Raw genomic sequence first — 19594 nt, 5'->3', positions numbered from 1 at the left:
CCTTCTGGCCTTGGAATTTATGAAAAATGCACATGGTCCCCCATACCCCACCAAAGGTCTCCATCTTGATGGAGAACATGGACTACAATGACTCTGAGCTCTAGCTCATGAAAGCTTATGCTCAGATAAATTGGTTAGTCTCTAAGGTGCCACTAGTACTCCTTTTCTTTTTGCAGATATCTCACCAAGATGGAGATTCCACAACCTCCCTTGGTAATCTATCCCAGCACTTAACTATCCTTATAGTAAGAAAGTTTCCCCTAATGTCTAACCTAAATTTCCCTTGCTACAGATTAAACCAATTACTTCTTGTCCTACCCTCAGTGGAGATGGAGAACAATTGATCAACGTCCTCTTTATAACAGCCCTTAACTTATTTGAAGACCCTAATCAGGTCCTCCTTTTCAGTGTTCATTTCTCAAGACTAAACATGCCAATGTCTTCTAAACCTTTTATGATTTTAGTTGCTGTCCTCCAGACTCTCCAATTTGTCCACATCTTTCTTACATAAAAAAAATAGTAACAATGGCACGGATTTCAAAAGCCAAGAGTTTTGGAAGGGACATTACACCTTCTGCATCAGGACAGGAGTTAATCTCTAAATGAAGGGGTACAAGAAGAGACTACCCTTATGGACAGCTTATCCCATAACTGCCTCTGCAGGGTTCTTGCATCTTGCTGTGAAGCTGCAGAGACAGAGCACTGGTCCCCTTACTAAAAGAGGGCCCTTTACTAAATGAGGGAGGCAACCTAGTGACAGAGGATGTGGAAAAAGCTAACGTACTCAATGCTTTTTTTGCCTCTGTCTTCACGATGGCAGATGTGATTGCAGAGCCATTGGCCATTATCTTTGAAAACTCATGGCTATCGGGGGAAGTCCCGGAAGATTGGAAAAAGGCTAATGTAGTGCTCATCTTTAAAAAAGGGAAGAAGGATGATCCTGGGAACTACAGGCTGGTCAGCCTCACCTCAGTCCCCGGAAAAATCATAGAGCATGTCCTCAAGGAATCAATTCTGAAGCACTTAGACGAGAGGAAAGTGATCAGGAACAGTCAGCATGGATTCACCAAGGGAAAGTCATGCCTGACTAATTTAATTGCCTTCTATGATGAGATAACTGGTTCTGTGGATGAAGGGAAATCAGTGGACATGTTATTCGTCGACTTTAGCAAAGCTTTTGACACGGTCTCCCACAGTATTCTTGTCAGCAAGTTAAAGAAGTATGGGCTGGATGGATGCACTGCAAGGTGGGTAGAAAGTTGGCTAGATTGTCGGGCTCAACGGGTAGTGATCAATGGCTCCATGTCTAGTTGGCAGCCGGTATCTAGCGGAGTGCCCCAAGGGTCGGTCCTGGGGCCGGTTTTGTTCAATATCTTCATTAATGATCTGGAGGATGGTGTGGATTGCACCCTCAGCTAGTTTGCGGATGACACTAAACTGGGAGGAGTGGTAGATACGCTGGAGGGTAGGGATAGGATACAGAGGGACCTAGACAAATTGCAGGATTGGGCCAAAAGAAATCTGATGAGGTTCAACAAGGACAAGTGCAGAGTCCTGCACTTAGGACGGAAGAATCCAATGCACCGCTACAGACTAGGGACCGAATGGCTAGGCAGCAGTTCTGCAGAGAAGGACCTAGGGGTTACAATGGACGAGAAGCTGGATATGAGTCAACAGTGTGCCCTTGTTGCCAAGAAGGCCAGTGGCATTTTGGGGTGTATAAGTAGGGGCATTGCCAGCAGATCGAGGGACGTAATCGTTCCCCTCTATTCGACATTGGTGAGGCCTCATCTGAAGCACTGTGTCCAGTTTTGGGCCCCACACTACAAGAAGGATGTGGAGAAATTGGAGAGAGTCCAGCGAAGGGCAACAAAAATTATTAGGGGACTGGAACACAGGACTTACAAGGAGAGGCTGAGGGAACTGGGATTGTTTAGTCTACGGAAGAGAAGAATGAGGGGGGGATTTGATAGCTGCTTTTAGCTACCTGAAAGGTGGATCCAAAGAGGATGGATCTAGACTATTCTCAGTGATAGCAGATGACAGGACAAGGAGTAATGGTCTCAAGTTGCAGTGGGGGAGATTTAGGTTGGATATTAGGAAAATCTTTTTCACTAGGAGGGTGGTGAAACACTGGAATGCGTTACCTAGGGAGGTGGTGGAATCCCCTTCCTTAGAAGTTTTTAAGGTCAGGCTTGACAAAGCCCTGGCTGGGATGATTTAGTTGGGATTGGTTCTGCTCTGGGCAGGGGGTTGGACTAGATAGCCTCCAGAGGTCCCTTCCAACTCTGTTATTCTATGATTCTGTGATTCAGGATGGCAACGCCCATGTTCCTAGGAGCTATTGTTTTGGAAGGTTTTTTATGCAAAACAGTGAGTGGCCTGCATGGATGATGGGCCACAAACAGGTGGGATTCTTTGATTCAGTAATATTAGTGACAATGAGTTGAGACTGGTGGATGCTAACTCCGGTGTGTAGTTCAGTGCACTCAAATCCCATCCCAAACAGATGGTGGGACGCTACAGGTCACCAAAACAATGCATTGTCTGGTGTGTTGTGAAACATGCAAATGTACAGAGTTAACATTCCTTTGTTGAATGGCTGCTGCCATCCCATAAGAGGCTGTCAGGACAGCTGGTATTGTAGGGTCATCTATTGGGAACAAGAAGCCAAAGAACTGATGGATTCCACTGCTGTCTATACAGACCCCAGGCACCTCTCACTTCCCCCCAGCTGCAAAGCTTTACAGAGCTACTGACAGAGAATTTGAGAGCAAAGGAAGAATGGATTGGAGCAACACCCTACTTCAGAGAGGAGGGGAGGCAGGAGCCAGCTTCCACAGGGAAGTGATGCTGCTGTTTCATTGGACAGGTTGTCAAGACAGCTAACTGCAAAAGCAAAGAATCTATGCCCTGTAGCGGGGTCACTAAGCCACTCCTCAGCCTGCTTGCAATCGCCAGTGCGTTGCAGTAATAATCCCCATGGTTTGCCTCCGTGTCACAACTCAGATATTTCCGAAGCAAAACAGCCAGCATAGAGGCAGCTATGGACACTCCCCCGAGCCTGGTCAAGACATTACTATGGCCCATGAGACATAAGGAGGGACTCCCAAATGTCCTGTTTAGCAACTATCATGTGAGGTGTGTGGGCCAGGAAACACACCAGAATTGCAGCTGTATTTGGATCTATAGCTGTGTCCGCGAGGCATGCACAGCCAAAGGAATTCCGTGCTTGAAGGAACAGGAGGTTATTTGTCCCAAATAACCACAGCATCATGGGTGGAAAGGACCAGCAGGTGAGCAATGAGGCAGCTGCCTGGTCCAGCACTCATACTTTTGGTAACCATTATAATCTCAACTTCCAGGTCTGCTGATGGAGCCTTTGGCAGAGGGATCTTCAATTCACAGGTAGCACTATTAGCCTGTTTGTCTGCATAGTCTGGATAGCTCCTAAATTCCATATCCTCATCAGCCCTGCCTTTACTCTTCACTACTGACAGCTTCCTACAAGTAGAGGATCAGCAGACGTGCCATCACTCGAAGGACAGAGAAAGCCTGTCTGTTCCTCTTCTCCAAAGAGGGGCTAATAGAACCAACCCATCAGTCACTTTGTGAGGGCAATATGGCAATGGAGATGCCGTTCTTACCCTTGGCTCTTATGGATAGGACACATCAGAAGGGAAGTCTCCTGAGAAACATATGTACAGCCCGATAACTATACTCTGTTCCCTACAGCAAAGTCCCTTCCGCAGAACCTATGATAGCTGACAAACTCTTGGAGTTTATAGCAACTCATTTGGATGGGAAGGTGGAGGGCAGGCCCCTTTCTTACCAGACTCGCTCAATGCAAAGTTGTAACTTCTCCAGTCAAATCAGCAGTGAGAACTCGACCTGCAAATAAAAGGTCAGCAGATATACTCCTTCTCAAAGAAGAGAAAGTGACCAATCAGACAAAGTATTTCTTAAACTCGTTTCCAGCCTGCTGTACTAGAAATTTAACATCAGGAAAAAAAATTGCCATTTAATTCTTTGGCATCTTTTCCTGCTTACATAGTAACACTCTGCTTCCTGGGTTAAAAGAGGCTTACTATCAGTACACTCTGAAACACACAGCTGATGTAACCTCTTCCAGCTGGACTCTGGTATGTTGGTCTATTTAGGCCCCCCCCCTTGGTTTTGCCATCTGTGAAATGGGGATAATGATGCTTAACCACTTTTGTGCAGATCTTTGAAATCTGTGGAGGAAAGTTCTCAGAAATATTATTTTATTATCGTAATTGTGTGGACTGATTAATATGCTGCAGATAATTCAGCTGTCCAACCATTTAGAAAATCACATGAAAGTGAAAGTATGGGATCAGTATGGCATGGAAAATCACATTTGTTTTAATCAGTTTGTCTCTTATTTTTAAAATAGCCAAGTGGTGAATACAAAGCACGTTTTTCATATGCATTTCCTGCAAATAGAAGGTGCTAAAAACTGAAATTCAAGCATTTAAGTGACATCTGTCTACTGCTGAAAAATTGGTGTTTGTTCTGTTGACTAAAGAGATAAAAATGTTGTGTGTGCTTTGTAGTTCTGCAATATACACAATCCACTTTAAAATAGCCTGATATTTATGCTGCCAATTATTTTAAACAGATTTACTTTATTTACCAGTGTTTGGCAGTTGAACTGGAAATTCCGTTTCTTGAGACAGGTAAACAGAAGTGATTTAATGTTTCAATCTCTGAGTAGCAAACAAGGTATTATTGTAACTGGGACAATGTGTAGCAATCAGATTTAATATGGAGAAACGCAAGCCACTACGTATTGGCCGGGGAAAACAATGAGAAGAATGGCCCTGAACTAAACCACAAAGGCTTTGAACAGAGTTTAGGCAGTAACAGAACATGCACGTCCTCCAGAAACGCTGCCACAAACTACAGCAGGGATGTAATGTAACCCTTTGAGTGAGATTCAGAGATGTATAGAGAGACCCCATGGCAGAGAAGCCTCCGGCCAGTGTGTTGAAATGACTATACACTCTGCTCAGACTGCCCAGTGCAGTGCTTGGCCCAGCAGTCTAAACATGACATCACTGTCTGCAGCTGAGTCATAATCCTGACTGTGAGGATGGTCTCAAGAGACACAAAGAGGCATGATATGTTAACAGAGACCCAGACAGTCTGATCCTTCGTGTTATAACTGATCCTTCGTTTGACTGCCCAGCATGGGAAATGGGAACTGCAGGTCCCCAGCAACTTGGCAAATCAGATCACTTATTTAGATGCCTAAATATGGGCTTAGGTGCCTAACACTAGACACTCACCTTTGGAAATGTTGAGCACACTCTTCATCAGGAATCGTGTCTGTCCCCTCTTCCAGTCGGTAGATCATCCAGCGAGGAGACTACCATTTCTCTGACTCAAACTGTGGACTTCACTCACCAGAAGAGAGGTTTCTGGAGGTGCAGAGATCAGTGGACTCTGTGAGAACTCTCAGTCAATAAATCAACCATGTGATTTTTCATGAGACTTTCTAAGTTTTGTTTTTTCCTGCTTCTGTGTAAATGCTGTGTGCCAGACTCAGAATGAGATGTATTGGAGCTTGATAAGGTCAGTATATCAGCCTCAGCACAACAGTGATGAGAGAGTTTACGGTCAGAAGGGACCACCAGATCATCCCGTCTGACCTCCTGCACTAAACCCCACCCATTCAGTCTTTTGTGACATGCCCTAAAAGATCCAGGACACTTGATAGCAGTGGACAGTGCCTGAGACATCTACAGAGACGTATCCTTCAGCTCTCCTCTACCCTCAGGTGTGATTGTGACAGATGCTCCAGGCAGCATGGGGAGCTCACACATGCCATCTCACAATTCAAGATCTTTGGAAATTCAGAAAACAAGCTGCATGGAAATTAGAGCTGAGTCAACAATTCACCTGGCAGAACCTCTCACGCAAATCAGGAGAAAAGCAGTGTAGCACCAGGGACAGTACGATAATCTTGGGCAACATCAGCCAATAGCGGGAACTTACTCTCTACCCCATCCCAGGAATTTGTCTGGTTTTGGGCAGGCATGTCCATCATCAACTCATGCCTCTTGCATTTCATTTTCTCATTCTCCCTGGTTCAAAGCCTCCTCTGCTGCATGTCTGAGGATTTGAATGTCTCTATTAGGATATATAAGGCTACTGTCTGGAGTTCCTTTCAGACTCATGCTCAGTTTAGGAGTGAAACCTTTGTGTAATTGTTACTCCCCAAACCCCTCCTGGACGAGTTGTTAATGCTTCTTGACCTCCCACAGCTGGGGATCTGTACTGACAGGACTCAGAGGAGAAAGGAAGCTTACTTAGCAGAGACCATGGATTTGTAGTAGAATAAATATTGTGGGGAGAAAGTATGCCTCTTTGCTGCTCACTGAGTATCTGCTAACAGAGGGCGAGTTGGATATTTCAAGACTAATTTTAATCTTTGAATAGTTCATTGTGTGCATCTAACTACAAAGTCATTGTCTGGTCCAGGAATAGGAGCCATCCAGTTAGGATGGTAACCATCAACAATGACTGGTGCTTCATTTTTAAAAAGCCTTAGTTAAGAATAGCTTCCATGTGACTGATGCTCCTGCATAGTGTTGCACCCAGAGTAATGACTGACTGTGGAGGCAGGTGAACTCCTTACTGATTTTCTCCCTTCCTGCCATACAGCTGGAACCTAATCCTGGTCCCACTAAAATCAATTGCAAAACTCCAGCTGACTTCAGCGGTGCTGTACCTAACCATTGTAGTTGGACTTAGGTGCCTACATCCTTTTTTGAATCTAGCCCTTAGACTCTTAAGTGACTCACATGTTTTAGAAAAATTTTATCTGAGGTCTCCTGATTCCTAATGTCCTGCTGTAACCATTAGACTACTTTCTCTCCCAGACTTCATTGCCTACACTGTTTTGCCAATGGCTTTAACCTAGAGTTGAAAGATCTACCTGAAGAGGTAAGGGAAGTGGTCCATTCAATCCTTGGTCTCTGCTGAGATGGCTGCCCCCAGTGTCATTGGTGAGAGGCACACCTTCTCCACCAAACAGCCATTAGATAGTAAAGCCTTTTAGCTACCACTTATCTGGATCAGATCCAAATTTTTGACCTTAAAGGTGCACTTTGGTGAGCCCCATTACCAGTCCCCCTGACCTTGGCCCTGCTTTTCTGTTTTTTTTAAATTGTGGTTCAGCACATTGCAATAAAACAAGCTACTAGCAAGTGAAAACAGCTGAAATATATAAAGGGAAATACACAATTGCCCTTCATTTCACAGAACACACATAGCCCTATTACTCCTCTGTAATTACATGACAAATACCAAAGGAAAAGAGATTTGTCATTTGTGCTTGGGCCTAATATTTGAAATTAGCAGGCATTTCTAAGATTTCTTACCGGGTAACTAGTCCAGGAGAACATACACACACAGGACAGAACTAACTAGATGAATTAATGTCAGGTACTTATACAGACCAGGTAAGCTTGTCATTTCAGGGCCATTTGATGGCACTTAGTGCCTGTGGAACTAAGAAAGCCCACATATTTGAAAGGCAAAAAGATTGTTCCTGTTGATTTAGGACTAATTGAAAATGGCCCGACTCCTCTAATATCTTCATTTAACTTGGCCTGTTGCCTTTAACTTCAAGACCAGTCACCTTTGCAGGTCCCATTCCTGCAAACCTTTACTCACAGGATGTGCCATACTTATGCAGCTGAAGTCTGAGGCATGTAGGAACTACACACATACAGGACGGTTTGCAGGATCAGACCTGCTTTGGCCTTTAGCCCCTGCAGGTCTAAGCCAGCCTTGGCGACCCCATTAAAATGGGGTCATGACCCACTTTGGGGCCCGACTCACAGTTTGAGAACCGCTGGTGTAGACAATACTTGGGCCTTTCTTTTACCACTGGTGCGACTTCAAAAGCAGAGCCTGATAAAGGTAGCTGGTGTTCAGTGTTAAACAGCTGCCATATTTCACTCAAGAAGTGGCTGCATTTCAATAGTGTGCATCTGCTTATTATCCTCTTCCTCCTTCTTCTCCACCAGGGAGAGCTGACAATGACAAGCGATATGGAGAACCTACAGAACGCCATCTTCCTGGACACTGTGCCCGAGTCCTGGACTAGGAGGGCGTATCCTTCCATGGCTGGCCTGGCTGGCTGGTTTGCTGACCTGCTCAGCCGCATCAAGGAGCTTGAGACGTGGACAGGAGACTTTGTCTTGCCCTCTGTTGTGTGGCTAGCGGGATTCTTCAATCCTCAGTCTTTCCTGACAGCCATCATGCAGTCCATGGCCCGAAAGAACGAGTGGCCTTTGGATAAAATGACTCTACAGTGCGATGTGACTAAGAGGAACCGCGAAGATTTGAGCAGCCCTCCCCGTGAGGGCGCCTACGTACATGGTTTATTCATGGAGGGTGCACGCTGGGATATGCAGGTAATCTTAGCAATTGCTTGATGAGGAGACGAGTCAGTGCAGCGTATACACTATTTGTTTCGTTACAGCTGAAGCCCACATTCTGTCTCACCTAAGGGTGTATCTACACAGCAGGTCGTCGGGGCTTCTCGGCACAGATGGACACGTGTTAACTCTGCTCAAGCTAGTGCACTAAAAATAGCTCCTGGCACTCGTGCTATTGTTGCATAACTAGGGAACATCTACACAGCACTTGAGGAGTGGTGCGGGGTGATGCCCAGCTCAGGTAGATATATACGTCCTAGCTCTGCTCGAGCTAGCTGGGAATTACACCTTTCAGCTGCTGTGTAGACATGCCCATAGAGACCACAGTCTCCTCGTGACCATGACATCCCTGCACATGTGGATATTGCAGGCTCTCTACATGGCCATGGTATTGCTGCACACGTGACCTCCACATGTTACAAGGCAAACTGTTACTGTACTGGTGCTGATATGCTTGCTACAGTCTCCTCTCTCCAGGGGCTCCAGGACTTTTGGAGCAATTTGTACCAGTTTTCTACATGAGGAGTCAAGATCTGCCATGAGATACACATGCACTCCCCTTCCCAGAGAACATTTCAGCACCTCAGCTTGTAAAAGCACAGAGCTAGGAGGATGAAGATAAGGGAGTTAAGATGTGAGTGGAGCTGGGGAGGGAGAGCCAGGGCTCTTATCACCCCTCCCATTGAAGCTGCACTTTCAGTAATGTCACAGAGGCAGGAGTTGGAGGACCAAGCAGCCAAAATGCATGAGGGGTGCTGTACCCTAGAGCTGACACTGCCCCAGATAAGCCTGTCATCTCGACAGAAAGCAATAGCTGGAGAGAAGCTCTAGTGCCCAATTTCGGAGCCCTGGGAGTAGCAGAAAGAGAATGGGATGGAACCAGCTTTCTCAGATCTGAGAGTCCCACAGATCCAAATGCAATTCCACATGTGGCCAGAACCCAGGATCCCAAGGACCCACTGATGGTACCAACTTAGCATGGACCTAAGTGTCCATGGACTCCTCAGTCCAGGTGACAGGACTGGTCTGAATGCTGCCATGGTGGATCCCATAAGAGAAGGGACTGGGTTTGGCTCCAAAGATACATCAGTCTTCAGGCATACCCTTCACCAAAGTGCTTCAAGGGATTGAGCCTTTGTGCAGATGGATCTGAAAGCGGTCCCAGTGCAGAGGAGTGGCTGGCCTGACCATGGTGGGGTATTAGTCAGTAGAAGGCAGGTCTAGAGGGCTGTATCCACACTCCCTACCCACAGGAGTGCTCAGACATTGTTTGGTGACTACACAGCCAGTCAGATTGCTCCTACAGTGTACTGCATTGGGGCCAGCATCCTGAAGGAGAACAATTGGCACTGACATTCTCATTGACAGTTGTCAGCTGCTGGGATTTCAGTCTGCAGAGTGAAAGCCATTAGAATGACGAATCCCCACCAAGACTGCTCCTGGAGGTTGCCATGCCAGTGGTAGCATAACTCACAATTTGTGCTGCATGTAGGAATTAAATGACAGTGATTCATGCAGCTCTTACTCTAGGCAGCTTGTGTTACGCTTCTGCTGCCAGTGCTCTGTGAGTGAGCTCTGATCAAAGTGGGTCACTTACTTAGCTATGCTGAGTTCTCCCCTCCACGCCCTGGCATGGGGAAGTTTTTCTTTCAGTAGCAGCTCTTGTCAAGGTGCATAGACTCAACCTTGAAGACCATCCCCCCTGATGGGACTTGGTACTAGGATTCCGTGTAGAAAGGCTGAAGTCTCAAATGCTGAATCTTGTCCTGACCTTGCAATTCAAATCAAATGCATTCCAAAGAGTTTTAAGCTTCTAAGCTTTCTCTCTTTAAAATAGTTTATCACAGAGGATGGGAAATTAGAAAAGGCTCAAAATGTGATCACTGTAAGAGGACAGGGAAAGATAAGGCTCCAGATCCCGTTCCATCTCAGGGTGTGTAGCAATGCACAGTGAGTTTGGAATGCTAGGAACTCTGACAGTAACAGCAGTACAAACGAACTGTGAGCAGGTGGAGTTCATGTCCTGCTCCAGATAAAGACTTCACACACTGCATAAAGCTCAGACTTACCTCCTTGCTGGGTTTGGCCTTACTGGTAACTGAAATCTTAGTAACTGAACATACACCAACCTCAGCACACTTCCTGAATCTGGCTGTTCCCGAGGGTTTCCTGCATCCTCGCTTTCTCTGCCCCCCATTCTTTCTGACCAGAGATTCACACTCACCTCCCTCCTTGTCTGGTGAAATTAACAAGATACACCTGCCACAATGAATCTGTGGAATATTCTCAGCAGCTGTGTGCAGGGTTCTAACCACTGTCAACAGGGTGGGTCCACAGAAAGGCCCTGACCCCTTTGTAGGGCATGAGATCCTGACGCTACTGTAAGCGCCACTGGATTTCAAGTGCCCACAGGGACTGACTTTTTCAACTAGTGATATCAACCAGGGAGGATAAAGCAGAATAATGGATCCTTGGTTGTAGAATAACTCATCTGGGAAGAATGTTCTAATCCTGCCTTATTGAAAACTTAGTGAAATGGTTGCTGGTAGTTTTGCAATTATCATCGGAGCAGGGTTAGATAACATGGTGACCAAAATGCCCGAGTCCTGTCGGGGCTCAGCCTGCACCTTTGTTACCACTGCTGGAGCTGCATCAGTGATGGATCACAGCTGGGAAGTTTGCTAGTATATGCCCTGCAATCATGTATGGATCATGCCGTGGTCCCAGCTGCTGCTAATTCTCACATCTAGGTAACTCTGTTCAGCTCAAGCGATGTGTTCCCAAGATGATCTCATCTTTTGCAAATGTATGTTTCCAGTTATTTTGTTTTCTGTAGTTGAAAAGCACTGAACATAAACGTTAACAGAACCATTCACAATCTCAGAGCATTTCACTTCCATTTTTTTAAGAAAGAAAAAGAACTTTTTCATATGTTGTAGTTCACACTGAACCATCAATCCCACATCTGATGGAGCTATTCGTTTACCTGCATTCCAGAGGGGGCCAGTATAAATTAATCAATGAAGAATTAGTATCACAGATGCACAGCCCATCTGGGCTATATATCCATTGCAAATTTATCCTCTGATAAGAACGACAACTAGTATTTAGAGTAAGTATTTTGAGGAATTTCTCTGCTTTTAGAAAAGCTATTTCATGTTTAAGACGATACCTCCAATTTTATGTCCAGAGGAATAAGATAAAAAACTCCTCTATAGATTTTTTTTTTTACTGTTTCTATTTGTATTTGCATCTGGGCACCTTCCATTTATAAATCAATCATTATAAATAACAGCCAGCTTTAAACTAAGCCAAACCCACCAGATTTTACAGGGGACAAAATTTCCTGCTGGTGTAGCTCCACTGAAGTCAGTAGAGCTTCTGCAGAGAATCTGGTTAATGGTGCCATGAAGCTGATTAGACTTGCGCTGTGCAAGGCTGCTCTAACAGTTTTGGTCTGCTCACTGCATGCCCTGCAACTAGCCATAGAGAGGTTAATCCTAGGAGCCAACAGCAATGCCAGCCCAGGGGACTGTAATAATGATACCAAGATGGGACAGAGTGGGAGAGGTGATCTTTCTGATAACTGGGCATCACTCCAGTTGGTGCTCTGCAGATCATACGTGACACAGTGAATTGCCCTTGGAAGCAAATACACGGCCACTGAAGAGTGCACTGAGCATGGTGTTCCACGCTCATGGCCCCATGCTGCCTTCACAAACACTGCTGCATTTGGCACCAGCTGATGCTTCCGTAGTAGTTCTGTGTAAAGCACGAAGCAGTAAACCAGCTTGTGGGGGAATTACAAAGGCTTAGATCCCTGTGATGGGGTCCACCCTGAAGAGGAACAACCAGAGTTTGCATTTAGCCTAGATGCTTCTAATAGTCAGCTTGGAGAAGAGTCATGGGGATGGCGAGGTGGCCCATGCACCTCCATAATTCCTGACGAGTGCATGTTTAGGAAGGGGCACATCCCAAAGGCTAAGACCAATGCAAAGAAGCTTGGCCAAACTCTGCCTGACCTATCTGAGGCCTGCACTTAGGCCCTAGCCAGACAAACGCTAGTCAAACAGGGCCAGCAGCATTCCCATCCAGGCTTCTGTAATACAAGAAAGATCTGGAATTCCATTCCCCAGTAAATTGTGGATGATACATTCCTGTAGGCAGCTGCCTGTGCATTGAATCACACGAACTGAAGGCTCATGTCTCCGCTCATGTCATGTACCCGGTCCACCAGATACCAGCAACTAACAATGCTGCTCTACTTCCATGGCCACCGTGCTAGGGCCCACCCTGGGTGCTCTCACTGCAGCTGAGAGCCCCAAAGTCTCAGGACGGATTCAGAGGGAATACTTGTCAACCCCTGCTGATGCCTGGGCCGTTATTTGTGGTTAATCTGATGTAGAGTTAACTTGGCAACCCCATTCTGTCTCTGAACCCCACAATCAACCCAGGGCAAGACTCTATCTCCCACATGCCCACTTCGGTAGCACAAATCAAGCATCCCTCCCACTGCTGGATTCTGCCTGTCGCTCAGACACATGAGCACAAGGGCACAGCTGATTCTCAGGCAGGAGAGGAGAGCAGTCGCTTTTTTTCCCCTCTGTTCTTTTTCTTTGGGTTTTTTTGTTTGTTTGTTTTGGGGGTTGGTTTTTTGGCTCAGCCACTCGTGAGGGGTGGGAGTCACCAAAAATATTTTCCACTCTGACTGGCACAATGGGTAGGACTGCTCCTGGCCAAGGGACAGTCTCTTCCCCCCTATACATCTCCTGCAGAACCCGAAACCAACAGGCACTGAAAACTTTCACCTGCCCCAACTTGAAATGGGGTTCTCCCCTGGCCTCCATCTGCCCATGTGTCACCAACCCATGTGCCCAGCGTATCATCTCACCTCTCACACACACAACCTGTATAACCTGAGGTCAGAGGCAAGTCCAATTAAAAGGCAGCGAAACAGTGTGAATGGGGCTGTAAAGAAACCAAGAAAACGATATAAAGGCAATTATACCCCAACTTGATGGCGTGCAAATGGTGCTGTGCTGGTAGAACCTGTAGGTACAGCCAGGGGAAAGGCGACTCTTGCACTGATCTATAGATTTAATCCTACTGCTAATATCCCCCAGTTTGTAGCTTGCTTTGGGCTCCCATTCCCGTGTAATGTGGCAATATGATTTGTCCACCATTCCAACTGACTTTTGAAAAGGCAGATCAGATCAAACTGCTGTTGGAGAAGAGTTCTCCATTGGGATCTGAGAGACTGGGTCTCTGGGGACACCTAGGGCAGCTATGTAACAAGTGCACCTTGCTAGCAGTTAGGGACAGTTGTTTTCAAAGCAGAATTCATTTCTGATCATCAGGAAGATAAAAATGCAAATGAAAATCAGCCCAGAGATAGAACAGGGATAAGTGCCTTTGAGATATCTCAGAGAGATTGAAACCCTTGTCAACCTAGAAACAGATGGAATATTTCATGGAAAATTTATTTTCATTATTGCCATCAATAAACAACCTATCTGATCCGAATCCAGTCATAAAAAATTAAAGGGATATGTGTAAAAATAATACATAATAACAACACTTGCCATGTAGCACCCTCAAGAGCAGTTGCAAGGATTACTGAGTGTTTGTACAGTGCATTGAAAATATAAAGTCCTATATAAGAGCCCTGTATTATCATTACTGTCCTATTATAACAAATGGTATTGTTAAAATTAAATTAAGATTGCGGGGTTATGTGCAACAGTGATTACTTCGCTCCGCTTATTGCCAGGACTGAATAAATCACTAGATAGGTTCAATCTCAACACACAACTCTGGTTTGGGGACATGTGAAAGAAAATCATCTGTGAAGCTAATCTTCAGAGAGGCAGTCCCTGTAGCACAGTGAGGTACGAGTCCCTACCCCATATTTGTTTGTATTTCCCTCTCTCTGACCCACATGAGGCAGTTATACAAGCTGTTCCCAGAAGAGGACTACTAGACAAATCATTTTACAGTCGGAAAAAGGGACAGTGGTTGTCTGAGAGACCAGAGTGGAGGAAGCAAACCAGCCAGTTTGACGCACTCCCCACATACTGGCCTCCTCCGCTAGGTCATGGCAACCTTCCGATGCAGAGCTGGGCTGTAGAGGACACCAGAGACTCACTCACTACAGACAATTCTCCGTCAGAATGGCCCATGCGTATCCCCGCTCTTCACGTTAGCATCCCTGGTAGTAGAACTCAGGCTCTTCGAGCAGGCAGGGCCCTTGAGGCCACTCAACTAATCCCCATGCAGGGTTCAGAATGAGCCTCCTGAAGCCCCTTCTAATTGCCAAGGACACAGTGAGCCCATAGGGCCCTTGGTGCTCCCTTCTTGTTAATGTTCTCTGCTCCTTTGGGTGCTGTGCTTTGTATACAGCTAATTAGCCAGGGTTTATATTAAAAACCAACCAGCAGCACCCTGCCCAGCTGTGGGTCCCTATGGACATTGTCTGAGAGCCAATAAATAAGCTGGGCCCCCCCCCCCATTTCTGGGAAACGCCATCATTTCACATTGGTCAAATACAAGTCTATTAGGACATGTTTTAACACTGGGCCAGATTTTGCCCTGAAAATACCCAGTGCGACCACAGTGAGTTTCACAAGATGAAAGTCACTGCAATTTGACACACTGTGTTTTCTAGTTTAGTGTATCAGAGCCTAGTCAATCCCATTGTCATGGGGAGTTTGCTCATGTTGGTGCATAAATCCTATGTCTGAGATCAGGTGTTTATCAAGCCAGAGGAGAGGAGTGTAGGTGAGGGGGTGGGGAGGACTGATTTCCTCACTCTCCCAGGCCAGGGGCATTGCTGGACACAGCCCGCAGGATCGGGTCATGTTCTCCAGGATGTAACTGTAGTGTTACTATTATTCGTTTGTAGTGCATTTCAAGAGCAATAGCCGTAAAAGCCCATTGGTTACAACCCTACAGACTGACCCTGAAGCCACTCTTCGTCTTTGCTCTGGCAAAGAGCCCAGCGAGGTCAAAGATTGAAAAACCACTGCATGGGGACTTCAGGATTCGTCCCCCAATCTTAGAGTCTTTTCCCTGGGGAGTCCTAATCCAGGGAGTTTGGGGACCCTGTGTTCTTACAGCTGTAAGAACAGCTGGAGTCAGGATATAACTGCATTTTTTCCCTTTGAATAAGCTACATTAGAGAGAGGCAGCTGATGAAAGTGGCTGGACATGTGATCTTGGCAACTCCATGCATAGTTTAACACCCCACAGAAGATGCTTTCACCTGACCAAAGTCACGTGCTTACTTTGCACTGAAACATTCATGCCTGTCACCCCTCGAACTGACACTGAGCATCATTCCTGGGGTCTTTTCTAGTCAGACCAAATGACTAGATGCTCAATGTACAGCCATGCAAATTGGATCATCTCTTCCTTCTGGGCCTGGTAGGAGGGGGTGTCTGCACAGAACAGTGCTGTGGAGTTCAAGTGGAGCGGGGATCTAATCTGGGGAAAGTGATTGGTGCAGGAGTGGGGGAGGGTGAGATGGCAGATGTGCAGAGGTTAGAATTATCTGACATTTTATTTTGATATAATATAGTCCTCACTGGGCCAGGGCACAAGCAGCAGAAGTTGTAAAAGGGCACAGACAAGAAGTAATACATGGCAGGAAACATGGCAGGCTGTGGAAGGAGCTGGAGGCTATAAATGATCATGTATATTGAGGACCCAGTTGGTGGTAAGTCTTGGCATTCTTCAGAGCATTTAAAACCTTTTCTTCTTTCCTCTGCAGACAGGGATGATGACGGATGCCAGGCTGAAGGATCTGACTCCAGCCATGCCCGTTATTTTCATCAAGGCCATTCCTGCTGACAAACAGGACCCTCGCAGCATGTACCCATGTCCCGTGTACAAAACACGTCAGAGAGGGCCAACCTATGTGTGGACTTTTAACCTGAAAACTAAAGAAAATCCTTCCAAGTGGGTCCTCGCCGGTGTGGCCCTGCTTCTGCAAATTTAGGTCCCGATTGACACAGAGTTTCACCAACAGAGAATGTCTCAATGGGAGCGTTGAACCATTTCACATTCAAGGAATTTCTAAAATAATATACATAGAGTAAAAAAACCCTCTGTCTTCCTAACTCTTCGAGTGCGGGCATTTAGTGAGCTTGGCAAATGAATTCTTAAGAGGATGTAGCATGCAGTAACAGATGCATCTGTGGGAGGGGCAGTGTGGCCTGGTGGATAGAATCTTGGTGTAGGCCTCAGAAGGCCTAGGTTCTATTCCCAGTTCAATTACTGAATGACTGTAGGCAAATGATTCTATCCTTCCGTGCTTCAGTTTCCCCATATGTAAACAGGGGATATAATACTGACCACCTTTGTAAAGTGCTTTGGAATCTTCTGATGAAAAGTGCTGCATAAGAACTAGGTATTTTTATATGTGACTGGACACTGTGGCCAGAGCCTCAGCTGCTACAAATCAGGGTATTCCCATTCATTCAATAGAGCTATGTGGATTTAAACCAGTTGAAGGAGTGGCCCCGTATCTATCACATCCAGAGGATTAAAGGGCTGTTAGGCTCAAATTTGACCTAATGTGTATTTTTCTCTGTGTATGTTCTGATCCAAAGCCAGTCAAAGTCAGAGGGAGTCTTTCCATTGACTTTGATGGGCTTTGGATCTGGCTAAATTGAATAAGCTTTGTAATTCTTTATACTCTGGTTTTTTTTAATCCAACCAAATGTTTCAGTGACGTGTGAAGAAAAATTCAGAAAGCCAGGGAGCCCAGTACTCCTTAGGGGAATAAGTGATTTTAAATGATTTAGGATTCCTCACTGATATCCCTTTAGACTCTAGGAACATTGGAAGGAGAGAGAACGCCACCAGGCTATTAATGAAGCTGAATGAGGGAGATGCAGATTATTTAAGTAAAGCAAACCATTTCAGAATGGTGTACATTTCCTAATAAAATCTTTATTCTTGGATTTGCCTTTAAAACTCCCGTTTGTTTCTTTTCATCTCAAATATCAACATCCCACTGCATGGGGAGTATGAATCATGTGTATGACGTGAGGGGCCAGGGAAAGTATGCAGGTAGTTGCAGCTTAGAAATATCTCATGATCACTACTGCAAGGGCTAGATTCACAATAGGGACTTAGGCACCTGACTGCCACTTTGGGAGCCTAAATCCCAGAATCAGGCCCCACTGGGACTCTCAACCCCTCTGCCCCAACTACTGCTGGACTCTGTAGACACGTAAATTTGCTTAGCATCTAATTTTTGCAGCAAATGATTCTGCCTTTGCACATGCGCACTGCAACCCCATGCCAGGCAGCCAGAGCGGGTCAGGAACTGGGGAAAGATAGGCGCTCATCCACCTAACTGATCTGGAACGTGAGCTGAGAGCACACCTACTGGATCAGGCCCCTATAGGCTAGCTTACACATATAACCCTTCTGCCGGTCAGAGTTGGCAGCAACAAGGGCCGGGTTCAGTATCTAGGAGTTCCGTTTCAAAAACACAATGCAAAACTGGCTTGAGCCCCCACCCAGTGACCTGGGACAATTACATACCAACACCCTGGGTGCCTCTAAGAGGCAATACTTCCCTCTCGCAAGCACAGGGTCTGAGTGTAGCAAAAGCCTTTTGTTGGGGAAACACCACAAACAGGTTTCATAACACCAACCACGAAGAAAAGACCCACCCCCAAGTAAATTTGGCAGTGTCCTTTTCCCCTCAGGGTCTTAAGTCCAGCAACCCAATAGTCACACACACACACCCCGCCCAGTTTCTGTCCTTGGTCAGTGCAGTCCCCCCACCCCCCAAGTTCAGAAGTTCATCTGCCGAGTTTACCTCCCAGCCTGGGTGGAAGTGAAGGGAGGCATCTTACAGGCTCCACTGCTCAGGTCGATGGCCAAATGCCACACCTCTCCATGGGGTTCTGCTGCAATCTTCACTGGCAGCTGCGCCTCTCTGCCAGCCGTCCTGCTGGCCGCTCCTCTCTGCCATCTGCCCTGCTATCTGCTCCACTCTCCATGGTAGCCATCCTGCTGTCCACTCACCAACTTGTCTTCAGCCCCCCCACCTTAACACAGCTCTCAGTGATATTTAGGCAGTAGTAGAGGAGGTTCTGTGCTGGGGCACCACTAGGCCAAAGTAGGTCTAATGCTTAGACCTAGGTATTAGTGATTTCAGCTCTACAGCATGTAACAAGACTCCCAATAGAACCAAAATTAGCTCTTTTATTACATAGGGGGGAGAGACAGGGTCAAAGTAGTGTTTCAAACCCTCAAAAGGACACCACACTACCAGGTACACATACCTGTCCCCAACCTCTCACCATTCACTGGGTTTTGGAACCCATATCCCTTGCCTAGCGAGTGCTATTTAGTTGAGGCAAGTCCCTCCATCATAAAATGCCAAGTACAGTTCTACTGTCCTTGATTCACATAACCAGGATAACAACTCTTTATTACTCCTGCCCCAACAACAAAGAGCCTGGGGATTCCACAGCAACCAAAGTGACCATTTGGGCAAGCAGTCCATAATGCTAGGCAGGATGGGTGTGCCCATGCAAACGAGATCAGCCCCTGAAGTCCTTTTCCACAGTTCACCACCAGATCATAGAATCACAGAATCATAGAATATCAGGGTTGGAAGGGACCTCAGGAGGTCATCTAGTCCAACCCCCTGCTCAAATCAGGACCAATCCCCAACTAAATCATCCCAGCCAGGGCTTTGTCAAGCCTCACCTTAAAAACTTCTAAGGAAGGGGATTACACCACCTCCCTAGGTAACGCATTCCAGTGTTTCACCACCCTCCTAGTGAAAAAGTTTTTCCTAATATCCAACCTAAACCTCCCCCACTGCAACTTGAGACCATTACTCCTCGTTCTGTCATCCACTACAACTGAGAACAGTCTAGATCCATCCTCTTTGGAACCCCCCTTCAGGTAGTTGAAAGCAGCTATCAAATCCCCCCTCATTCTTCTCTTCTGCAGAAGAAACAATCCCAGTTCCCTCAGCCTCTCCTCATAAGTCATGTGTTCAGGTCCCCTAATCATTTTTGTTGCCCTCCGCTGGACTCTTTCCAATTTTTCCACATCCTTCTTGAAGTGTGGGGCCCAAAACTGGACACAGT

At 46.2% G+C, this 19594-nt stretch overlaps 1 protein-coding gene across 1 annotated transcript in view; it reads left to right on the top strand.

Annotated features, from left to right (window-relative positions):
* The window catches only part of DNAH9 (dynein axonemal heavy chain 9), a 387812-nt gene extending 370375 nt beyond the window's left edge, over positions 1-17437 (top strand). The window contains exons 68-69 of the mRNA XM_084647504.1: positions 8061-8450; positions 16243-17437. Of these exons, the coding sequence (XP_084503630.1) occupies positions 8061-8450; positions 16243-16470 (618 nt within the window). The 3' untranslated portion in view covers positions 16471-17437. The remainder of the gene's footprint in view (positions 1-8060; positions 8451-16242) is intronic.
* Positions 17438-19594: the final 2157 nt, after the last annotated feature.

Source organism: Lepidochelys olivacea (assembly GCF_965140295.1).
Source record: "Lepidochelys olivacea isolate rLepOli2 genome assembly, chromosome: 14".
NCBI classification, from domain to species: Eukaryota; Metazoa; Chordata; order Testudines; family Cheloniidae; genus Lepidochelys; species Lepidochelys olivacea.
This window is presented reverse-complemented; position numbering and strand designations above follow the sequence as displayed.